The 25,368-nt window shown below is 38.5% G+C and overlaps 1 protein-coding gene across 1 annotated transcript in view; it reads right to left on the bottom strand.

The window, feature by feature from the left end:
- Positions 1 to 611: 611 nt before the first annotated feature.
- Positions 612 to 25,368, bottom strand: part of sema4f (sema domain, immunoglobulin domain (Ig), transmembrane domain (TM) and short cytoplasmic domain, (semaphorin) 4F) — a 64,771-nt gene continuing 40,014 nt past the window's right edge. The window contains exons 2-15 of the mRNA XM_041778729.1: positions 13,262 to 13,407; positions 12,107 to 12,166; positions 8,559 to 8,657; positions 7,962 to 8,073; positions 7,737 to 7,856; positions 7,487 to 7,641; positions 7,215 to 7,396; positions 6,873 to 7,014; positions 6,545 to 6,758; positions 6,169 to 6,278; positions 5,397 to 5,548; positions 4,994 to 5,049; positions 4,651 to 4,841; positions 612 to 2,713 (exon numbers count right to left, since the gene is read on the bottom strand). Coding sequence (XP_041634663.1) covers positions 1,991 to 2,713; positions 4,651 to 4,841; positions 4,994 to 5,049; positions 5,397 to 5,548; positions 6,169 to 6,278; positions 6,545 to 6,758; positions 6,873 to 7,014; positions 7,215 to 7,396; positions 7,487 to 7,641; positions 7,737 to 7,856; positions 7,962 to 8,073; positions 8,559 to 8,657; positions 12,107 to 12,166; positions 13,262 to 13,407 — 2,462 coding nt within the window. The 3' untranslated portion in view covers positions 612 to 1,990. The remainder of the gene's footprint in view (positions 2,714 to 4,650; positions 4,842 to 4,993; positions 5,050 to 5,396; positions 5,549 to 6,168; positions 6,279 to 6,544; positions 6,759 to 6,872; positions 7,015 to 7,214; positions 7,397 to 7,486; positions 7,642 to 7,736; positions 7,857 to 7,961; positions 8,074 to 8,558; positions 8,658 to 12,106; positions 12,167 to 13,261; positions 13,408 to 25,368) is intronic.

Below are 25,368 nucleotides of genomic sequence, written 5' to 3'. Positions count from 1 at the left end.
CCACATCGAAAGCTTTTTTTGGCAGAGAATATGTTTTTGCACATCCCTTGGCATCAACTTTATTCATAAAGAGCTCCGCCATTAACATGACAGACAGAACGTTCCTCCAATTACTTTTGGAGAATTTGGAGTAGTCCTACCCTCCCCAAACACTTTCTATGGAAGCTTTCCCAGATGAATGTGAAATATATTCATGCAATGGAGATATGAGTCGATCTGGTTTGTCAGGTTAGTAATTTCATGCTGACAGGGCTTTATGTTTAAAATTTTTGGGATCCTTTAATTCTCAATTTACAGACATAAGGGTAAGCACAATTACACATACCAAAAACCAATCCCCCTGCCAGAACACACGATTCAGTCAGGCAGTTCAACAGGTATCTTAGATTGTTGTAGCAAGCCAGATACTAGGTTTTAACCTAGTGTTGTTTTAAATGAGGGAGGAAAATTGTAGCTATGCCTGTAATATTTCTGTTCCAACAATACCAAACAATTTCATGATGGCAGAGAAAAATAACCAGAAGTTATAGAACTTACTGCTGCTATAAAAACATTCATTAAAACCACTTTTGAATACTTACTTTTTTTTTTAGAATAAACATCAAAGCATCAAAATAAATGTTTTTTTCTACTGCACAGGAATTCAGAATTTTCAAAAAGGCAGGACCAGAATTCTCTGAGTCAGTACACTTAATCTCTGAGCTGATTCTTAAGGCTACAAAGAAAATACTAGACATAAGGCTTGGTGATAAAAGCACTTAAAACCATTTCTTTTCAGGTTAACACTGGACTCTCAAGCCTTGTTTAAAAAAATGATGAACAAAAACTTTTAAGTTTAAACAAAAGTTTAAAAAGTTTAGAGATTAGAATTATGATTTTATGATTTTGCTTTTAAGTGATAAGAAGTTGGATCACAAGAAAGCAAACTGAGCTTTCTTTCTGAGATTAAAATGCAGAACACATGTTTTGTTCATCGATGTGTTTCACAAAAGATTAAACTCGAATTGTGAAGTGTAACATCTGATTTGCAGACTTTGGTTCATTTGTGGTGTAAAAAAAAGATGCTTCAGTCTCTTCACTTTCATCAAGATTTTTACCACAGAAATGGCAAAATAAAACCACTTTAACAGCATCATCTGAAGGCTTTATTACAAATCAATATGACGGAAACAAATACAGTTTCATGATAAAACCAGCACTTATGAAACAAGGTGATGGTGTCTTTGTCTGGTTAGGTCCTATAAGACTGAAAATGATTTTCACTTCCCTCTGAAACCATTCGACTCTTAGAGCTGTAAAAGTCTTCCTTACTGATATAAATCTGATCTTGAACCCCAGATCCCTCTTTACAGATGCAACAAAAACAACCCCACATTGTCACTGTAACCCATCCAAGGGCTGTGCAATATATTCTTGGTTCCTTAGTTCCTGACAGTGTCATCTCTCTCAGTTTAAGTTCGAAGCTGAGGCACAGTTCAGTCCCACTGCAGCATTCCTCTGGTGCCTTTGGACCCATCAATGTCTGGCAGATGAGACATGTGTCAGTGAGAGGAATATAAATAAAGACAGACAGTTTTCATCAATTAACGAGAGGATATCAACATGATTTCAGGAGAATGAAAATATGGCTTTTTCATGTCTACAAATGAAGACATTTCATCTTTGATTCTTTGCACAGATAACCTGTGCCATATCAGAGTCCACGTCCACAGTCACAGTCTGACTGCTCATATTTACAGTTACATGTTACATATTTAAGTTTTGGCTCCTCCTGAGTGGCGCTAATGGACAAGGTTTTTTTTGTTGCATTTCCTCCAGCAGATCTCTCACATGCTTAAACAAAAATTTTATATATTCCACATACTTCCCTGTAGTCTCTCTTCATGCCATGCTCCATTTAAAAGGCATTTGGCAGGAGCCAATCTGCATGTCTCCCAGCAGTTTTCAGTTTATTGGTGGGATGAAAAATGGTAGCACATATATTATTTCTTCATATTGAGCTCTCCTCACATTTAGCCAGTGGAGCTGCAGATTTAAACATGGGAAAGCTGGCCAGCTCCTCCTCTAGTCCTCTTATTCCATCCCCAACCCCATCACCCAGCCCCTCATCAACTTCATCCCCCTCCCCTGAATCCCTCTCCACCCCCTTTGACCTCCGCCTGTCCCCTGTCCTTCCATCCAGTAGGTCTGCAGTTAATATTTCGGAGGTGAACTTAAGCCCACTACAGCTCGTGTTACTGTTGCCGTACAGGGAATTTCCATGGCCATTGCTGGGGTTGCTGTGGATCAGGGTGCCACTATAGCTGTTGCACTGGTGAACTCCATTGTCATGATTGCTGAGCAGTGTTGTAGTCGTGTTTGTGGTTGCTGTCCCGTTGCGTTTTTCTGTCAATCTGAATCCCTCAGACAGCAGACTGGCACTGCTAGGAGACTGTGGTGTAGCTGTGGATCCTAGCAAGTCCCGCCCTTTCTCGGATGACAGCGAATTATCCGGCAGGTGGTTGCCCTGGCGGCTGATGGTTCGCCGGCGATTCACGAAATAGAGAAGACATACACCGAAAAGTAAACCCCCAAAGAAAAAAAGCATGTAGATGGCCAGGACGTGGCGACCTCCTGCTGTTGCTATGGTTCCACCAGCACTGGGACCTTCTAGTGTCAGCTGATAGGCTGCTCTGCGGCAAGGGGTGGGATCCCTGATACCTGGCCCTGCCTCCTGGGGTAGAATGACACAGAACAGAGTTGTTTGGTCATTTCTATTTTATTATAATGTTAGGTTATCATTTTGTTCAGTAAAACAAGACATAATGAGACTTGGAGATCTATTTCCTCCTTCTTAAATACAGGCTGTTACAATAGTAATGCAAATTATATATTATGAATTCAAAGACATTAATAGATGTGAAATTTCTATTCCAATTCTGCCACATTTCTCTGCTTGTTTGTGTACAGAGAATCAATGCAACTGAGACCAAGAGCATAATGTTGGAGTTTGAGCTGATAAAGTTGATGCAAAAAAGAAAGGCAGCACCGGATAAAAAGGGAATAAGTTGGAATGACTTGTGGCAGGTTTTTGCACTTGACATGGGTTAGAAAATACACAATCCTACAGATTTGAATTGGTTCAAATGGTTGCAACCATTTAACTTCCACCAGAGCATGCACAATCTGTGTCCAAACATTACTCATAGACTATCATTTACCAGATGCTACCAATGGACTAAACCAGTGGTTCTCAAATGGTGTGGCAAGACACTCTAGTGTGCCTTGAGGCAAGTCTTGGTATGCCCTGGGAATTTTTACCACCCTGCGTTACTACTACAACTTTATGAAAAGTACCAGTGTAACCAGGTCAGCCCACAGAATTATCCGAGCCCCTCAAAAATCCAGAGAATGGGCCCTCCCCAGTTGTGCAAGTGTGCTGGATCAGTAGCATAGGTGCTAGTATCCTGGCTAACAGATCCCTCATTTTGGAGCTTAAAACTGTGCCAAGCTATTGTTAGGTTCAGATTTTTAAATTATTTATTTGTGCTACTTTAACCAATTTAACCACTCTCACTACCAATTTTTGCCAATTCTTTTGACACCTTTAACAAAGTTTTGCAGCTTTTTGCCATTTTTCCACTTCTTTTAGTCACATTTAACACATTTTTGTCCTGTTTTTCCACTTTTTCGCCAAATGTGGGGAGGTGAGGCTGGCTACCAGCTGATCGTGGCTGGGGTATGACTTTCAATTCAATTAAATTTTATTCATGTAGCACATTTCATACAAATGTAAACTCAATGTACTTTACAGAGGATAAAAACAGATGCAAAACAAAGAAAAACAGAAACAAAGAAATTTCAGGCAAAATAATTAATGATCTTGGACGCACCTTGCACCAATGTGTACAACATTTTGCATTTACTAATGCTGGGATCTCCAAAAAGGAGCATATTCAAATTGATGAACAAGTTTGCATGAAAAGATAACCTAACAGCCAAAGGCTTGAGAGAAAAGCAGTGTTTCAAGGCCCCCATTGAAGGAACTAAGTGTTTCTGCCAATTGAAAAATGTCTTTTCACCCTTTTTGCCACTTGCCAAATTAATTCAGTTATTCAGTTCTTCTTAATTATAGATGTCTCAATTTCTCCTGCTTTATTCCTGGCAACCTGATATTTGCACACATTATAGCCTAACTATGGAGTCAACATTTCATTCCTTATTATTTAGTTCAGTGTGCCCATCTGCATTTTTAAACATTACCAATAAAAAAGTAATTCTGTTTTAAGAGAATTACATTTTTAAGAAAGCTTTATTGTACCAAAGCAGAAATAAATCAAAATTATTTTTTGTTGCTTTGATAAGAGTGTTTATTAATTGGGTTAAATATGTTCACATCTGATCACAGCTTAACTTAAAAATGGACCATGGTTTCCTGACCTCCAGCTCTACTCTTTATCCCTCCTTGTGGGTGAAATTGACTGAAACATTATTTAAATAGTCTATTTTGTATCGATACGAGTATGGGCAAAAAAACAAAGTTGAAAACCATTGGACTAATCACAGGGTCTAAGGGTCTGCCTGTAGGCTTCTGTGTAAGTTCAGGGCTACATGAATCTACGCCGTATGCTATGATGCAGATTCAATGTAGATTTTTGATGTAAGTCATACCTGACATGTGCAAATGTATCTTCCAAGGCTGTCCTCTGTCACAGTCACCTCCAGGTCAGAGTTGTGCTGCCTGGTATGTCTGTGGGGAGGATGTTCCCAGCTACAGGGCCTTGGAGACAGTTGGACACATGGCAACAGGAGACGCAGACCAACAGCAACTCGGAGCTCCCTGATGGATGGGGTGCATCGGCCTGTGGTGGGCAAAAAGCAGGGAGACAGAAAAAAGGAATAACAATTTCTTACTAAAATAAGAAAAACTGAGATGATCATATTGCACAGGAAATCTTTACAGTTACATTGACTGAAGATTAGCAGGCAAAGTATGAGAAACAAATGCACTTACCCTCTTCTTTATCACATTTTCTTAAGGCGTCATCCACTATATCCCCAGGACCCGGACTGGATAACACACAAAAAGTGGTCAATATTTGCATCAATGTTTGAGAAGAGACACTGAACATCTTGTTGACTCCTTCTCTAAATACTTACTGGTTTGACAGGTTTGGTCTATTTTGACTTTTTATACGTTTTTTTTTTTTTATTTTTTTTTTTTTTTTATCAAGTACTGGATTAGCAGTTTCATATCTGATTCTGTGGGAACAGTCTTGATAGGATATCCAACAAGTGTTGAATGTTAAGGGTGACAAACTAAAGGCATTACTTTAGCATTTTTAAGTAACTAAATGTGTCTTTTATCACTTCTTAGAAATACACCTAACCTAATACCACTTTCCTCTACTACTCACTTTGCTTTTGTAAGCCTGCATGCTCCCTCCGCCAGGCTCCACACACAGCCCAGTCCTCTGGCTCTGGCACACACTTGACAGCTGGGATACAGGCCACAGCCTTCAGCCTGGACACGAGCCAGCGACAGAGGGCTACCCACCAGAGCCCGGCCCTGAAAACACAGGAAACCAATACAATATCACTTTGTAACATGGCAGATACATTTTGGTACAGCAGATAAGTAATATACATACAGTACATTCAGAAAGCATTCAAACTTCCTTTATTTTTTTTTTTAACTTTTTTCTGTTGCAGCCTGATGCTACAGTCAAACAAAATTCATTTTTATTCTCATAAATCTATACTCAGAACCTCATCATAACAAAGTGAAAACAGGATTTAAGGATTTTTTCAAATTTATATAAAAAACATTGAAATATCACATTTTAAAGTATTAAGATGCTTTGCAAAAATTCTTGAAATTTAGCCTAGATTCCTCCCATTTCTCTGTCTGTTTGCTGAGGTGTGTCTACACCTTGATTTGAGTCCACCTAATGTAAAATTAATACTTATGTCAATGTAATATTTTAGTTTTTTTATTTTTCTTAAATTTGCACACAAAAAACACTTTTTCATTATGAGAAACTGAGTGTAGATTAATGAGAATAAAATGTTCTGTAGCATGAGGCTGCAACATAACAAACTGAAAAAACAAGGCATTTTAATTATTTTCTGAATGCACTGTATTTGTGAGCTGCAGTACAGAGGTGAATTAAAGCTCTGGAGGGCTACCTGGTGCATTAGTATATTGTTTACAGGCTCCTGTGAAGTGAACAAAGCAATCTCCTGCAGCAAGGTGGTGTTCTGGCCCACTACTGCCACCTGGTGGAGCTCCCCACGATCTAAAACACACAAATATACAGGATAGTAACCAAAAAAATATATATTTTATCACAACTGTTCATGTTTGTTTTAATTGGCAATATTAAAATCAAGTCATTTCTTAATCATGTAGTTATTTATTTGAAAGAGGTATTACTAATAGCATTTTTCTTACAAGTCTTCTTTTTAAAATTTGTGCTAAATCTGCACAGATTGTTGCAAATTGACCTCCTTTTATATTCAGACTGAGTTCATCTTTTAAATCCCCCCACTCTTATCTCCACACCTGTTCCAAGGTGCAGCACTGTTCCTCTCCACTCCTCTACACTTTCTGTCTGGGTAACAGCCAGTTTGGTGTATTTGATTCCCTTCCGGACCAGCAGGGGCGCTGCAGTAACGCTGTTCTCCATCAGTGGGTGGTCTCTCACAAAAGTCAGCACCTTGTCAGGGAGTTTTAGGGAGGACTCGTACCCTTCGGCCTTTAAATCTTTGTTCAAACACTAGAAAATGTTTAGGAAAAATGAAACGGGGTGATGCAAGAATCATGCATATTAAAATATCGTTTGATGGAATTAAAACATTTACAAAGGAAATGTAATTGTAGAGCTAAGTACCTGGCCAGGTCTTGGTGTGGGGACAGGGTCAGGGTTGATCCAGTTCTCACAGGTTTTCTTGAGCTCTTTAAAGGGACCATCTATGACTTTACTGATGTCAGACAGACTAAAAACACACACCGCTGATACCTCTTCACGCTCCCTGTGAGAAATAAAAAGCATGGATCATTTTTGGATTAAATGTATATATTCTCTCCCTTCAGCTATAAAGAATACTGAACTATCCCTCATGTCTTACTAGAATATACAAAATCAAATACCATTATTTTAGGGTTAACTTTCACACTGTCCTTTTAAAAAAAATCTAGTTTTTAGTTGGCCGTTCCTTGTTCATTGACCTACCACTGAGAAGTGAACAGTCCATAGAAGTGCGTGCTTCTGGGGTCGCCTGGTGTGTGCTGTGTGGTGAAAACGTCTGTTAGGATGTTGTACCGCTGGCCGCTGGGTTTATCCTCACAAACCAGCTCAGCTTTAAGGAAGGTGGTCCAGCGCCGCTGCAGAGTCTTCATTCCTCCCACATCAGACTGAACAGGTGAACACAAGCCCATGAGTGAATTTATTTAATTCAATCAACCAATCAAGTCAAGAGAAATGTATTTTTCAATCCATGGTACCTTGCAGACTCGTGCCACTCTCGGCACCTTGACTTTGGTGTAGAGGTCATACTCTTTGGCCACTTCAGTGAAGAAGAAGTAGATTTTGTCATCATCTCCAGTCGGGTTACTGTCTTGAGATTGCTCTATAAAAGCTGAGCTCACAAACTCTGGATCTGAGAGAGACAAATGCATATTTTGATTTCCTCATGGAGTAGGTATGAGAAATGTAAGTTCAAGTAAAGGTTTACTGTGGATGTAAGTGTCTCACCACTAAGCCAGTTGATGGACCGTTCAGTTCGGATCCGCTCAGGCTCAGGGCCTGTGGCCCGGGAGATATCAAACAGAGTTCCAAGGAAGTTACTGGTAGCTGCTGTGTAGAGGATGCCACCTATCCAAAAAAGAGATTTTTCTTGTAAGAACAACTTTGAAATAGAATAATTTCAAATCAACATGGCCGAACACAACCAGACAAGATTCAGCTACATCCTCCTACCTGCCATCACAGCTGTGTAATGCTGACTGGGCTCAAAGGGACACTTGCCCTTCCCAGTTTCCATCTTCACCGCCCCATCCACAGTTTTCTCTAAGGTGAAAGAGGAGAGCTCCTGGAAGATGTCAGGAATAGAGAAATAGTGGTTGTGTTATTGTAGTTTATTATTTCCCAAATTATAACAGTGAAATAAAATCCTTGGCTTCGCTTTGATTTACACTTAGATGCTTGTATGGATTGAGTGTTCCAAGTGCCCTCAGGAAAATGCTTCAGTTAGTTGACTGACACCGGAAATTTTTAATAAAACACACTAGGTTTGTTCATTGTCTTTAAAGCACTAAAAAGTCAGTGTAGTGATAGGTTAGGTAAGAGAGTGAGCGTGGATGTGTTTTCCATATTTCCATAATATTGTCAGGTTGAATTGGTGTGTTAGAGTTTATTACACAGGTCCATTTGCAACTGCTTAAGCATGTGCTGTCAGTGCAAATATAAACAGATTCAACTGAAGAAAACATATTTCAATAAACTTACATCAGTATTTTATCCATACAAATATGGATCAACTAGAGAAATGCATCAAACTCATAGAAACTAACTAACCAGAAAGGCACACTGGGGGTCAAAGGCATAAGTACCACACACGTAGACACGTCCATCACCCAGGAACTCAAGCAGGCGGATGTAATTGTTGCAGTCAACCTGCAGAGGGAGGCACACACTCAACAATGAAGAGCAGACAAAACAGTTGTACTAGGCATGCTAAACTTGGGAGAGAGTCCTTTTAGGAGTCAAGAAACATAGACAAACCTTTAACAGTCACTTAGCATAAAAAGATATGATTTGTAAAAGATCAAATATTCAATGTCTGCAATATAAAGCAGCCAAACTTAGAGAAATCCATCCTAAATGGTTTATTTTTCAAAATTATATCTTTTAGTAGTACATGACAAATAACTCACACTTCTATCTTCACAACTAATCTGCAATGATTGTGAATGGTTGATCAGGGGCCCTACACACCTTTTAAATTAAGACATTTTAAGAAATAAACAGAAAAATGAATACAGTTTTTTGGTCGAACATTAAACCATGTGAGATTTCTTGGTGCACCAGACCAGGGCTCAATTTTCTTATTTACGAAACGTCTAACGGTAAACAAATGTGATTATGACTGGCACATTCAACAATCATATTTATATTCTATCAATATGTCATTGGTGATATTTATCATAACACATTTTTGCAGGTGTGCTGACCTGATTCTAAACAATAATGCTTTTTATAATGTATATTGCCTTGAATGTCCTGTTTTATAGGGAATTAATAGCTCTTAATTTATCAGGCCAATGGTTCAGACATGGAAAAGTTGCGTGGTTTGACTACAGCGACTTAAATTACAGCAACAAAGATATTTGTTTCTTTCTGGCCTGGATTTTGACACCAAAGATGAGACATCTGCGCGTGGGTCCTGCTTGAGCAGCCCCACAGTGCTCGGAGCCATGAGCTCGTCTAACACGTCCTTTTTCCCTGCTGTCACAGCCTGACCCTTATTCAATGTCCCTGCTGTCGAAGACTGACTGACTTCTGCAAGGATTTTCAACACGAGGGTTGCAAGATAGTTTCTGGGGCTGCTAAGAAAAGAAAACAAAAAAATACAGATTGAAAATTAAACTGTATGCAATGGTGCACATGCTTCCCTCTTCCTCAATCTAGATCACAAATTGATAAAAAAAAAAAATCAACAGGAAAATTACGAACCACTATTATCTGTGGGTTTCATGGCAGAAACATCTTGTCTTGCTGATCGCATAATTAGATAGTTAGGTTGCATCACACTGACTTCAGGGAAGGCAGTAGCCCGTTGCTGGGTCTACGTGTCCCTGGACAGCACTGAATCTCTGCTTTAAAACTGGACAAGTTAAACATACTCGAAATATTCGCTGAAACTCAAAGTTTTCAAGCAGGGGAAATACATTTTTTTGAGTAGACTCAAGTAAAAACATATAATGTACACTGTAATACCTAGTAAGTTAAAAGAGCTCAAAATATTGGAGGCAACTGATTATATAAATTTAAGTAACACTCACTGGAAAAAAACAGCACTTTAGTAGCAGGTACTTAGCCATCTTAAGGTGTATCAACTCAATTTTATTTGTACATTCATGTGCAATCAATTTAACATTTTTAGTTAAACTACAATGTGGAAACCTTCCTACACCTAAACACTCTGCTTACTAATAACATTTTTCCTGAAGTTTCATGTGCCTCTTTCACTGCAGTATAACTTTCACATCCATTAATCTTGAACATCATACCACTTAAAACAGCCTAAGTGACAACAACTGAAAGATCAATACTGAATCAGGAAATCCTTTTTCATCATGTTCAGTATAACATCCATTGTGAACTGTGGTCGCCTCTCTGACGGAGTCAGTAACTTCACTCATGGTGCTTAAGTGTTTAATGGCCAAAGGCATTCAGGAAAAATTCTGAAGGTTAAGGGTTCACTGTCAGAAATTTGGGTGGAATTACAAAAAAGAAAAACTTAAAGTGATTGACAACTGTTGACTTAAAACTTGGGCTGGGCAAATCGCAAATTAGATTAAATCGCAATATGGCCTGCTGCAATTTACAAATCACAGAAGTTGCAATATTCCTTAAACTTAGAACATGTCAAAATACCATTTAGCCTAAATACCATTAATACAATCCTTTTTGCTGCAGCAGAGATTTTATGCATATTATGCAAACATTCAGGTGACAAAAATCCTCCTTTTGTGTTTTAAGCACATTTTTCTTAATCAAAACAAGAGACATAGAAAACGATAATCCCCTTCAATAAAATAATTGTAAACAAGATTGCAATATGAGCAAAAATAATTGAAATTAGATATTTTTATCATCTCTAGTTGATTTTATCTAATATTAATTAAGCTTATCATTAGTTCACGCCTCCCATCACCAACAGCCAATCACAGCTCTTTCTCTCAACACAACCATCCATTCAAATATGACGTTCTTCTCTTCACGCTGCTGCTGCTTGCAAAGCTTAATCTCCTCCACCCCAGCTGCCTCCTTTATAGCTTAAAGCTTGTTGCACCCTCATATTCAGATTCATGCTACTCTGGAATAATTGCTTCTGAAATAATTTCATTGTTTTCAATACCATTGTCATAAATTTATCGGCTTGACCAACCCAGGGTTAAAAAAACACTGTACTTTAAATTCATTTTAACACTGAACTGTCATAGTCAACAGCTTTTGAACACTGTTATTGGTTTAAATAATGTAAAATGCACTAAACCTATAGGGTGACTGATGGCACTCATTTATGAAATTATTAAAAACAAATAAATAAAATTGTGAGGTTCCTCTAGCTATTAATTTGACCTAATTTTGCTGCTCTAGGGCAACTGTCAGACATTGTCTGAGCATTTACAGATCATTTAGCCTCTCCCTCTATTTAAATCCCACTCCAAAAAGTAAAGCTCCAGCAGGCAGTTAATTAACTGTACACATTTTGGTTGATGTCCTATTGTAGTTGAAGCATAATGTCATACAGCATGAGTGTACAGTATGCTCTATTTATCAGCTTCTAGACTAGACAGTAACTAGACATCTGTGGCTTCAAATATTCACTTACTCCAACTATCAACACACACAGAAAGACACACACCCACATTAAACCCTGATGAAATGTTGGCATAATTCCCAGAACTCCCAATCTGATGCCTTAAAGCACCCGGTTGTTGTAAAGTCTCTCTCTCTCTTTCTCTCTCCCTCTCTCACACATAAACCAAACTTACACACCCACACACACACGCCTACACGAATGGACACAAAAGCATACAAATGCACTCTGAGGCCAACACATACATCATAGGTCTATAAAATAACATATTTCAAATTCCAGAGGCCACAGAAATTCAGGTGATTGAAAAGATTTTTATGGTAGCAGAGTCGTACAGCTTTGAAAGAACTGCAACCTACGAGACCTGTCACACAGCAATCATGTAGTGAGGACATGAGATGTAAACAAAACATTATTCCCCACATACTATTCATGCACCACTGAGCAGTAAATAATAAATTAATAAAATATCGAAGAAAACTTTCACAATTCCTAAAAAATCTAAAACAGCTCTCACCTCCGTCTTCCCCTTTGCCACACAAGACTTCCTCTTCTCCTCTGGGACATCCCAAATAATCTAGAGAAAAAACATCCAGTGTTTAACTGAAGCAGTATAGGACACTTAAATTTCATTAAAGAGTGTAAAGTATCTCATCGTCAAAAGGCAAAGTACATCTCTTATCTGCCATATTTGATCATTAGAAATTGTAGTTTAGATCATCACAGTTCAACCAAACATCCTCAGGACCTGATTATTTTTGAAGGAAAATCAGCCTCATTCATCAATATCTTCCTATGTTTTTTCTTGAATTTGTTTTTAAAGTTTCTAAGAGAAACCTACATTGGGTTCATGGCAAGTGCTGTTTCTCAAAGCTGAGGAAGGATCCACAGATGGACATTTTTGAAGGATACTACATTGCTGACTGCCATCATTGATCCTGGATTTTTTTCCGGGGACTAAAGTCCTTCAAACAGAGAATATCTAAGGATGCAAATATGTATCCTCTGCCCACAATCCAAAATGCACAGTTTTCCTTCTCTTAAAAAAATAAAATAAAATAATTGCACAATTTCAGGAGGAAGCTGGGTCTTTGAACGTTCAACACACTTCTAAATTCATCAATTCCACCGTAAATATGTTATCATCACTATTTAATAGCATCGAAGTAAAGCTGGACAGGTAAAATTAATGCCATTGAATATGATTATATTATATGATTATATTCTATCATGAATATGATTATACAACCAATTTATTTTATATATTATGATTGTATGATGATATGATAGCACGTCAGATGGCGCTGGGTAAAAGTTCTACAAACTGTTGTTAGTGCCCCTCCCGCGTATATGGGCGTGACCTTTCTTCTGATGTAATCGCGCACACTCGCTAGCCTGTTCCAAATGCGCCACCCATGGACCTGACTCAGGAGGATCCTTCCGACAGAGGAAGAATTCTGGACTTTGAGAAACAGCTACGGTCCTAAAACTGCTGAACTGTCGCATCCGCTGCATTCTTAAGTTGATGAATGAATCAGCTTACAACATGACATAAGTCCAAACTCATGACAAAATCAGCAATGTACACACTAACATGGACAAACTGGATAAAATTTCTATACTAAACACACACATATATGAAAACAAATACAGGAGAACTTCTTCTTTCTACCTTTTGGGGTTGTTGGTTCAGTTTGTAAGTGTCCACGGCCAGTATGGCATCCCTGGCACCTAAGAGCAGCAGGCCTGATGAACGGTCCAGTAGGAAAGTGCTGAAATTTGCCACGCCTCCAAACTTCTCTGGACCAAGAATGGTGTCTGAGGAATGAAAGGGAGAGCAGAGGTGAGATTAAGAAGACTAAGAACAATATTGTAGCTTTTTCAAGCATACAGCAAGAAGCTTCTCATGGCTGTACTTTCCAAAAGTCTTTTTTTGTCAGACTTAGTTGTTATATACACTTTTTGGAAAGCTGAATATAGCTTCACTGGCCATACTCAGGCCTGATTACTGGAAGACCTGTAGGATCAAGAGATCATTTAATAGAACCTGTTTGACAAGTGAAGTAGGCGAAAGATCAGCAAGGGAAACACATCATGCCATGAACTAAAGAAATTCAAGAACAGATGAAAAAAGTCAATGACAAATATCAGTCTGTAAAGGGTTACAAAGACCTTTCTCAGTCTGTAAAGGGTTACAAAGACCTTTCTCAGGCTTTTGGACTACAGCAAACCACAGAGAGAGCCATTATCCACTAAAGGAGAAATCTTGGAACAATGGTGAACCTTCCCTGGAGTGCCCAGCCAGCCAAAATTACCCTAAAGAGTGCATCAGTGACTCATTCAGGAGATCACAGAAGAATCCAGAACACCTTAAAGACCTGCAGGCCTCACTTGACTCAGTTAGGGTCAGTGCTCATGATTCAACAATGGCTGTGTCACACTCCATTAGAAGTGGCTTGAGTCTTTTCCTTGAGTCTTAGTCTCTCCTACCAAATACCAATGTGAAAGACTTATTGCCAGTCATTACAAACGCTTGCACTTGTTTCTGCCAAGGGTGGCACAACAAACTAGTGTTGTAGTCAAGACCACTCCATCCGAGCTCAAGACCAGAATGCAGCAAGACCAAGACTACTGGGAGTTGAGTCATAGTTTTAGTCTACAAAATTAATGCTGGTTTGGTGCAGCATGAATGGTGTGGGATGGAGCTTTTCAAGATAGATTTACCTGATGATAGAAATGGAGTCTGGGAAATACGTCTGCTCTGCAAGGTCATCAATCCCCAGCTCCTACAGTCACATGTCAATGTTTCCTTGAACAAGACACTTGATCCCTGTTAGCTTCATCGCTAGCCTGTAAATGGAATTGAATGGGATTAGCTAATACTAATCCATAGCAACCTCTGCCTTCACTGTGTAAATGAGGAGTGAATGTTGTGAAAGAGTATGAATGGGCAGCTGTGACCTGAGGTGCTTTGAGAAGTCAGATAACTAGAAAAGCACTTCACAAGTTCAAGTCCATTTTGAGTCCATACAACTCTGTATTCTGAGCAGCAGGTAAAAAGTGATAAAGACATTTGGGATAGAGGGATGAGAAAAGAAAGATATGATAGTAACCCTTGTTTCAACTTTACCTATCACACTATCAAATTATCAGAGGTCCTGATGACTGCATACTTTAATCCCTGTCTTACTCTCCATCCACCTTGCACTCTTCACAGTTAAGTAAATATTAAATAGGCTCTGGTATCTGTTGTTTTCTACCTTTATTTTCTTTAAACATCCTTTTGGATCTCTTTTCTGGATCTTCTTGCTTTCCTGACACTTAGTTTTACACTTAGTACACTTAGACACTTAGTATTAATTTTCCAGGTTTTAAATAAGACTTTAAACCTGATCCTTATGACTTCTGTGTTTCTTTGCAACTGACACTATATACACAAGAAAAGTATATAACAAATGAACAAATATTTTAATTGAAAAATGTCCCAATTCAGAGTAACATTAAAGAGACATGAGGCCAAATTTAATTTTATCATATGTTCTTTCTTTGCTGGATGGGACTCAGAGTACCACGTCAGTATATTCTGATAAATGGCACTCAGCGTTGACATGGTTTTCCACTTAGAGCTTGTCTGAGTTCTGTGAAGAAAAAAAAAAAAACATACTGACATCTGGCTGTAACTGAATCACAGACAACTCCCCCCCCCCCCCCCCCAACACCACCACCATCAGGCTCTTTCATCCAGTCAGTCTGTGTCTGTCTCTTCTCCGTAACATTTCACATGAATGTCATTTCTCATTCACTAAGGAGCCATCTGTTCAGCTAAAAGCCCCTAGGCAGTCACAGTGGATAGCTGCACTCTGATTGGCTCATAGACAGCATCCACTTCCTGAAAATCAGCCAGTGTCAGAAGGGTGGCAGTCTGTAAAGCAGATGCAACAGAGAGAAGTTCGTACACGCTGTTCCTCAAATTAAACATTATTAAGGATGGAATGTGTTGTTCTGATGAGCTGCACTTGATTAGTGCTGCACAGTATACTGACATGCTGGTTCCTTTTCTACTCTTTCTATTCAAAATGGTACGGTGCAGAATTTCCGAACGTTCTGAACTTTTCATTGGTCAAACATGGCTCTGATACAAGTGTAGAGTATTAACAATTGGGGGAATTAAAACGAAAGCATTTCCACAGTCAACAACAGCAACAGCAAGTCATCCTCTGAAATCCCACAGCGTCCTACACAGGTGAAAAGAACGGACGACCAATATCTCCAACCAACAGACTTATTGAGCCTGTATGCCAGGGGTCATCAACTGCATTTGTACAAAGGCCAGGTTTTTCCTGGATGGATGGACTGAACTGGGCTGAACTTTCAAATAAACTTTAATTAGGAGACATTTTTGTCCAATTAACATAAAAAAACATTTTGTTTTATTTCAAATGTATGCCGTTTTTAGCCTCTAAAAGTAAGATCAGCACCTATACCACGGCCAGCCACAAGGGGGCGATTGAGATATTTTAAGTGAATATCACCGGGGCTGCTATGTTCTTCATCACTGAGTTTGATGCTATAAAGGTGTGCCCTGATTTGAGAAAAACGTGTGCAAGAAAAAGTATATTCAGTATTGAATCTCAGGCAAGAAAACATTTGAGGTCAAAAGAAAAACATTGTTTTAATCAAGAATGAAATTATTACTTTATTGGTAGATTATGACGTGGATTATGACAAGATTATGACTCAACTACCACAAAAAAGAACTTGTTATGGATTGAAAAGGAAATAAGGGGACAGTAAATGGTTAAAAGTTTTATAACACAAGGAACAAATGACACTTTGCCTACAAAGGGTCAATAAGGCATGCGAAATAACTGCAATTAAAAAAAAAATCAGTCCACTAATTAGGGATCACAGTTAATCACAAATAATGCGATTAATCTTGACAGCCCTAATGAAAACACTACCCTTGATAAAGAGTTCAAGTTTCAAGCAGCATCCTCTTCCACTTTTATCTTAGTCTTGCTAAGAAAGTGCTTCCCTCCGTCTGCCAATCACAACTCAAATCTGTGTGAAATCACAAGGCATCACAAACCTCAGTTTCATTCTTTCCATCTTTATTTTCTACTTTTGCTGGCTCTGTTTATCTGTTCTGTCATCCATTAATCTTTCAATTAGCTTGCAGCCTCACACTGTCAAGAGACATAGCTTCTTCAAACTTAGTTTGCACACAGATGCCTGAACACACGCTGCAAAGCCGACGTGAGGGTTAGTGACACAAGCTAAAGGCAAGGTCTAGAGAGATGTCCTTGGACAACGGTTCCCGCCATACATGACACCACTCACACAGAGATAGGGAAATGCACACATGAACACACTGCCACCACCTGCTGTGTTACCTAATGTAGAGAAATGATTCCTAGGGCCGCACCATCTGGTCCTCTCGAACAGTCACACTGAGCTCTCACCTCGTCATCTAGTCATATGCTTAAAAAGGCCTGAATCATAGGCGAGAGACTCAACAAATATCATAACAAGCAGTATAATCATTCTCCTTTTATCTTCTGTTCGTCTTCTACATCGCTATATAAATGGTAGTTTGAGGGAATCTTTGAACATACTGGATTTGACATGTGTTACATGGGAAAGTGGATACTCAGCAGCAGGAACCTGCAGCCCCACATGTATTGAATACCACTTTCCCCTTGAGTGTATGTGTAGCATGCACATGCCCATACAAGTGTAACATGCTACTGGGCAAGCGCATGCATGAGTGTAACACCTAAGCAGGTCTATGCTAATGCAATTTTTAAAATCTAAAATCTTTAATATCAAAATAGACAAAAGAGTGGCACCGCAGTACACTTCTGTATCTTTTAATCAAAATGAAAAGGAAAGGATAAGCAAGTGAAACTGACATCCATCTAGTATACTGGTTCCCAACCTGGGATCTAGGCCTCCCTAAGGGGCATCAAAGGTCTCAGGCGGCACAGAAGGCTCTGTCTGCTCTGTCCATTTTTCATTTTGCACATATAAACTCAAATAATGATAGCATGATAAGTGGATACAGTGCAGGGGTCAGACTCACAGCAAGACTTCAGTTGACGTAGGTCTGTTGGTCCAGCTTAAAACTCCATCAAATTATTTGTTTGTTCAGCCAATTTATCTGATCAGTAATAAATATCAGCAGAAATGTTCATATCTGCGATAATTCACTTTACAAAGCTAATATCATGCCTTACTAGAAATTTCCTTTCTCAGTGTTGGTGTCCTCCTCAGATTCTCAGATTAAATCCATCCATTTCTGATAACAACTTTAACTCACATGTGCTCTCTAAACTGGTTTAAACTCGTCCCACATTTTCAGCTTTGACTGGCTGTGGTAATACAGCGACAACTGTGTGAAAATTGTATCTCATCTCTGCCCCTAGTGGTTACCAGTATGCATTACAAGTGAATCACAATGTAAAACATTTTTAAGAGCGTTAGATTGTGTTTAGAGTTTTGGAAAAAAGAGCAAATGAATTTTGCACATTGTGTCTAACCAGGAAAAGTGTTTCAGGTTTGGCCAACAGGGGGACAGTTACATCAATTAGTTTAGGCAACTGTCCATTTGGTTCAGAGAACAGGAAATAGTGTTTTAACAATTAAAAAAAGGAAATTGGGGTGGGTTCTGGAGCCTAAGTGAGGTGGTGAATTCACAATTAATTTTACAAAATTCAAACTTTATTCCACTATCCACGTAATCATTAGCAGACAGTTTAATTTATATGTCAGCCTAGCAAGCCATATTTTACCTCCTAATATGACAATCTGTTAATATTTATCCTTTAAAAACCTGCCATACATTTTATTATCAAAGTCTCGCCTTCGCTCGCCCTGATCCTAGGAGGACAAACTTTAATGTCCTCATTTGATGCAGAAATTCGAACACAAGAAGCAAGAAACACTGGTGAAATCCTTAGATATGTGGGCTCATTCATATGCATTTTCATTCAAAAGGAACTCTACATCAACTGTTTAAGGCTGAATGTGAGCCGAACAGGAGGCAGATCTATGTACGCACATTTCCAGGTGGTTACCGGGATTTATAAAGAGAGAGTTGCATAAAGATGTGTTTGGGTACAGTTCTATAAATCTGAATCATTTTGGACGTACACCATTTCCGAGGTTTGGTGCACGTACACTTTTAGTCTGGATTCTGTTTGATAATACGACCCATGTTCATTATTCTCCTTACTCCCAATTAGTACATCAGGCAACTTCATCACATAACACTAAGCCGTTTAATCAATATTTAACATAAAAATATTGATTAGTTTAGCTTTAAGTATTAATATGAAGGCAGTTGGTCTTGCATGAAGAACATAAATCCTTGAGGAATTATGCAATAATAAATTGTATCTAAAAAAAACTACTGACCTTATACATGCTAAAAAAAATTAATCAAACACAGAATATTTTTACAAAAAAAGGAACTGGTGTGAGTATAAATGAATAAGTAGTCCTAAAATACAAAATCCTTTCCCATGTCATGAATCATTCATTCATCATACATTAAACATGACTGAGAGGCAGCCAGGGAGAGAGACCAACATGTCTTCTCTCTCTCTCTCTCTCTGTGCGGGTGTGCGGGTACGTGTGTGTGTGTGTGGCATGTGTGTGTGTGGCATATCCATTAGGGGTTTAATAAACTGGCTTTTGCTCTGGGGGACCAACCCTGGTCTCTGTCTGTGAGGCATTGTAGGACCAGACCAACCAGGAAGTGATAAATTATACACCTCCCTCCTGCATCTGTCAATCAAAACTGACGAGATGGAGAGAAGAGATGCAGAAAGACATGCACTCTCCTGCCAACACAGTCTCTTCACACAAACCCACACACACAGGACACAGCTGTATGATCACCGCAGTAAAAAAAAAAAAAAAAAAAAAAAGCAATTATGGCATCACACACTCAACTTGATGCCATTTCTACATTTCTTCTAAAATCCCCTGGATTGTTTGTCAGCAGTCAAAAACAGCTTGTTTTATTACCTAACATGTCTATGGGAAGGTAGAGTGCTTCATAATTACAGCTCAGCATGCATTATGTGTAGGAGTATATAAGAGATAGCAAAAAGCATTATACCAAACAACTAAACCCTCTTGGCATAAATTAACAGGTTTAAAGCTTTTCTGTCACTCAGCTTTAATATCCATCATTATGAATTTTCAACACAACCTTCTATAGATGTTAAGATTTTAGCAATCATCAGTACTCCTCTTCTTCCCAAAGGTCTATTTTCCCTGGTTTCCTCCAAGGCTGCTTATTTATATCTGGATGAATAAAAAGGTCACGACATTGATGTTAGTTTGAATCCAGCACCCCCTGCCCCAACACACCGTTTTACCACACCTTAGATCTCTCTCTCTCTTTCTCACACACACTCTCACTCTCTCTCTCTCTCTCTCTCTGGCTCTGGGTGATAAGCAGTAGCACCACTAATCAGGCTTGCCCTAAATTCGTCCATGCCCTGCAGGATTAGCATGTGCATGTGTGAGTGTGTGAACAGAGTGTGTGTTAGTAAGCAAGTCTGTGTTGGTTCCGATGCTGATGTCTATAGCACTCACTCGCCCTCACACATGAAGTATGTCTATGTGAATGCCTGTGTGTGTGTAAGAGGCAGCTTTTGTATGAATGAGTCATTGAATTAAGACAATCCTGTTATTTTTATCTGTGTGTAAATAAGACTGTACAGTATGACAAAATAAAGGCACTCTGTTATGAATATAAATATCACATGGTGGGAAATTTAGTTTGGTTCAATTCAATAAGATGTATTGGTATGGAATGAGTATATATATATATATATATATATATATATATATATATATATACATATATATATATATATATATATATAATTCAGGCCCAGCCTTCCTAGCTGCATCACATCTAATTAATTGGCTCCGCCCTTCTCTACCTGAAGGGAAGAGAGACATGACAGCAGGGGGCTGCACTGACACAGTCAGGGGTTACCACAGTAATTTACTGACATTAAAGATGAGTGCATTTCCTGGACAACTGAAAAACCAGTACAGATATGCCCAGGTCTATCAATACATCAACTACAAGCTGCTTGCTTTGTAACAGAGGAGTGGAGTCCCTTATTCTTATGCAATGAGTCATTTCAGCACAATTTAAGGTATTTTTTAAAAGCACATCTCATGTTGAAGACTGACACTGAACACATTAACACCAGAGAGAGGTCAACTTTAAACTCTGTCTACAAATCTAAAGTTGTGTGTTTTTGTACTCTGTGGGATGTGGATGGTAAATTCAGAAACTTTTTAAAACCAAGCATCAGGAGAATCCACTCTTGTTAAAGGTAAAAAATGCAGTATTTCTTCCAGGTCAAGTACAGTTATTCTGTAGCTATGCTTGACCTGTGACCACCCTGAGGAGGGATTATGGAACGAGAACTCTTCAACTGGGAAAAATCTAATATGTACTGGTGAATATGCAGAAAAGCTAAAAAAAAAAAAAAAAAAAACAATACGCACAGCCTTCTACTTCACAATTTTTTATGTTACATTAAACTAATGGAGGGAGTTTTAATTCTTTATTCTTTTTACTGTAGAGCAGGGTTGTCAAACTCAAGGCCCGGGGGCCAAATCCAGCCCGTGGTACAATTATACCTAGCCCGCCAGGTCATATCATAATTTTATTATAACTGGCCCACTGGTTTGAGGTCTGCAGATGTCCTCAAGTTTAAAATGTAAACCCAGCCCTAATGATTTAAATTGTCCTTGTTCTGTCATAAAAATAAGAAAAGGTAAAAAAAAAAAAAAAACAGAATCATCAGTTAAAAGGTCAGGAATTTGGGAAAATACATTTTTTGTTTTCATTTCATATTCTTGATTTTGCATCTCAGTTATCACATTAAGTTATAATTTGGGGTTTTTTATTTCATATTTTTACCTTTCTAATTCACTTTTTTTTATACTTTTTCTCTTATTTTTTACCTTTTTAGATCCTCAATTTCGAATTTTTAAATAATATTTTGACCTTTAAACTCACAATTTTGATTTATTTTTCCCACGTTTTGACCTTTTTAGCTCCTTACTTTGACTTTTATCTCATAATTTGGCCTTTTGTATCCTGAATATTAAATTTTATGTAATATTTTGACCTGTAAAACTCAAAATTAATTTTTTTCTCAGCTTTTGACATTTTTGCCAATGATTTGAAAGTTTATCTCATATTTTGACCTTAAAAACTCATGATTTCAGATTTTTATTTCACCTTTTGACCATTAAAAATCATGATTTAAACTTTCTTTCTTATATATTTGCCTTTTAAAAACACAAATTTGACTTTGAATACCTTTTGAGCTAATAAGTTTGAATTTTTATTTCAGATTTTAAACCTTTAAACTTGCCACTTTTACTGTTTTTAATTTCAGTCATTTGTCATCACTGTTAAGGTTTTTTCCTCCCATAATTCATTGCTGGTGAAAATGAGGTTGACAGTTTATGGTTAAATGTTGACCGTGTTCGGCCCTCAGGTTGGACCCAAATTCAGAATTTGGCCTCTGCTGTGATTAAGTTTGACATCTCTGCTGTAGAGCAACTAGCACGAGACGAAGAGGAAAAGGAAGGAAACAGAGTTATATAGGCAGAAACATCACAAATATACACTCAAATACACACAAAAACACACACACAAATCAACTTGTCTGTAACGGATGGCCGCTCTAGATTTTGTTTCCTGTTCACACCTCCTATTATATTCATGCCAGTGAGAGATCAAGTGCAATAACCCATGCATGTAAAAATATCTCAGTACATGCTGGTTTGATGTCCCTGTGTATTGATGCCTGCACATGTTGATGCAGATGTGCATGCTACCACAAGTTAGACAGTTTATATCTGCTGCTGTTGGAATCGTCTTTAATCGGATGAGCCATCCAATAGCTTTAATTTCTTCCACACGTTTTTGCCTTTAAACCTAACCACGTCTTTATCTAAAGAGCTTAGACCACACACATTTCTTATTAAAAATGCAGAATCCACAAACTGCCAGATCACATCTGCATGTGGTGGCACAGTACACAACAGACTCGTACATGTGCTGCAGTAGCAGATGTTTGGTGTCACATGCATGTGACCAATGACCTTTGGGGTTAAGAGCCAACAGTCCAAACACTGCTGGGACGTGAAGAATGAACAGTTGCTAAACTTTTCACCTTATAGTACATTTTCACTTCCAGCAATGCAAATATAAGAAAGAGTTGGTGAATGAACACATGCAAGAAGAGACAAATCATGGCAAGAATCAGAGGCTAGGGTCAAGTCATTAACACTGATTTAATTCTAGGATGGGCACACATTGGATGGTTTTCACATCTTGAATGATTTTAAAAACGTGGGAAACCAAAGATATTATGACAGTTTCAAACAGGAGAATTCACTAGACGATTCTGCCAAACTATGAAACCAGACTCCTGCAGGATGTAGTAACAATATCACAGTGAAGACTCACAAGAGATCTTGCAGAAACTTGCAGGATCAAACATGACTTCAGCCATCGAGTCCCTGACTTTAGAAGAAAACAAACATGGAAGGTGATCTAAACCCTCAGCTGGCTTTTCTGGCATGCTTTACAGTTGCAGCAAAAAAAACAAAACAAGGAATGAACAAAGATGAAATCCTGAGCCTGCTGAGATGAAGGTGATGTTGTGTAAAAGTAAAAGTTTGTAACTTCTAGCTGGTGACAACAGGTCTGTTAGGATGCTGTAGGTATCCCATAGGAGGCAGTATGACCCAGAATCATAAATATCACACCTAATTGATTATGCTGACACCAGCGTTAGTTTTGAGAGCTATCTTAAATTTAGTCTTGGTCTTTAGGTCAAAATCTTCCAAACTGTAGTTTATTACAAAATGTTTGGAAAGAGCAGGACTTTAACGACATTCTCAGGACAAACATACTGTATGTCTCATTCATTACAAGAGCAACAGAGCAACGAGACAAAATGAGGTAGCAGGCATGACCTCAGCAGGCAGGTGCTGCCATTGTTGAATGGTTATGCTTATTTGTTTAAAACTCAATCTGAAGCTGGTCAGAAAGATGCAAATACATTCTCTACCAAGAGAAGCTTCAGTGTGGTTCTTTGCTCCAGTTTCAGTACAGACATATGGCCCAGTTACAGGGCCATAACCAGGGTGGAGAAATTAGTGAGGTCCAGTTTTTTGAGAGGGACCTGGATGCAGCCGAGGACCTCCACTTCATATCCAAAGTTGGACGAGCACCGCCATATCTCGTCTTCTAATACCAGTGGTCACTTGAACTGAACATCTTCTTGATTGTTTTCCTCTGTGTGTCACTGCCATATTAATAGAGGAAAGTCCACCACAGAAGGAAATACGAGTAGATGAAAAATATGCGGGTTTTCAGACTAACAAGCACAGTGATTACTTAAGAATTCTACTTTTATGTTTCACAATCAATTATTATTTTAAAATGGATCACTTATTATAAATGATTCATTAAAATCCATGTAATCTCGTCATATGAGCGTTATTCTGAAAACTTGCACAATCCTTGTCTACTGTATTGAATGACGTAGCGACTTGCCTCTGGCAACATGGCGGCGACATCGACGTCCAGCCAGCCAGCCAATTTCCCGTCGCATATTAAGTCTGTGCTGTGTGATACGTGAATTTGGATCATGCATGGATTCATTAAATTAGATGTAATGTTACTGCTGTGCTTGTCAGTCTGAAAACTCATATTTTTCATCTACTTTTATTTCCTTATGTGGCGGACTTGCCTATATTAATGGCAGCGACACACGGAGAAAACAACTAAGTAAACGTTCAGTTAAAATGACTTCTGGTATTAGATGATGAGATATGGCAGCAAATTTTTGACTTCCAGTGTTAAGTGGAGGTCCTCAGCTGCATCAGATTGTTTCAGATTGGTGCTTTACTGAAAGGATCTGTCTGATGACAGAAGTGGAATCTGGACAACCCAGCATCGTGCATCCCTAATTCAAAATTTGAATATACTGGCATACCTTAAACACATAGTGGGGCAATATCATGGATTTTTGAATGTCCAAAAGTTCAGCACTGATATTTTCATCACATTTTAATCTCTTCTCTTGAATCTTGCCTGAAGTCAGGCTTAAAGGAAAATGAAGAAAAATGTAATGTTGACATGGAACAAAATGCAGAGGCATACTACAGCGCTACACACGTCTCATTATCATCAACCATATAGTTTATCCTCCCATCTGGTAAAATAAATGTTTTCCATATACACAGCCAGCTTGAGAGGCTTTAAAGACATACAAACACATACCAAGTGCCCCCAAAACCCCAGACACCACAGCCTTACACCCTAATCACACGACTCCACATTCTCATATATGTCTGCTTCCTTAGGCCACATTTGTCAGTATCCTTTCCATTGAATGTTATCTTAAAAGCAGACATCATATGCCATGAGTATCTGGACAAATCCTTCATTTAAAAAATGAAGAAAAAGCACACCTACTACCTCCACACGTGCAGCTGATAAAAAGGTAGATAGTAGTATTAGTATAATAATGTGATATTGCTGTGCTACATCCAGAATACTATCTGTGTCAGTGATGTCTGTGGCTTGGTTTTTTTCTCCATCACAGAACAAAGTGGCCAGTCTTGAACTGAGTTTGGCCACGAAGATCAAAGCACCAAACATTTAACTACTGGCAATGGGCTCACCCTAAGGGTGTGTTCATGAGTGAGTGTTTC

This window comes from Cheilinus undulatus, linkage group 22, assembly GCF_018320785.1.
Source record: "Cheilinus undulatus linkage group 22, ASM1832078v1, whole genome shotgun sequence".
Taxonomy (NCBI): domain Eukaryota; kingdom Metazoa; phylum Chordata; class Actinopteri; order Labriformes; family Labridae; genus Cheilinus; species Cheilinus undulatus.
Note: the sequence above shows the minus strand (reverse complement) of the source record. Positions and strands in the feature narration are given on the sequence as shown.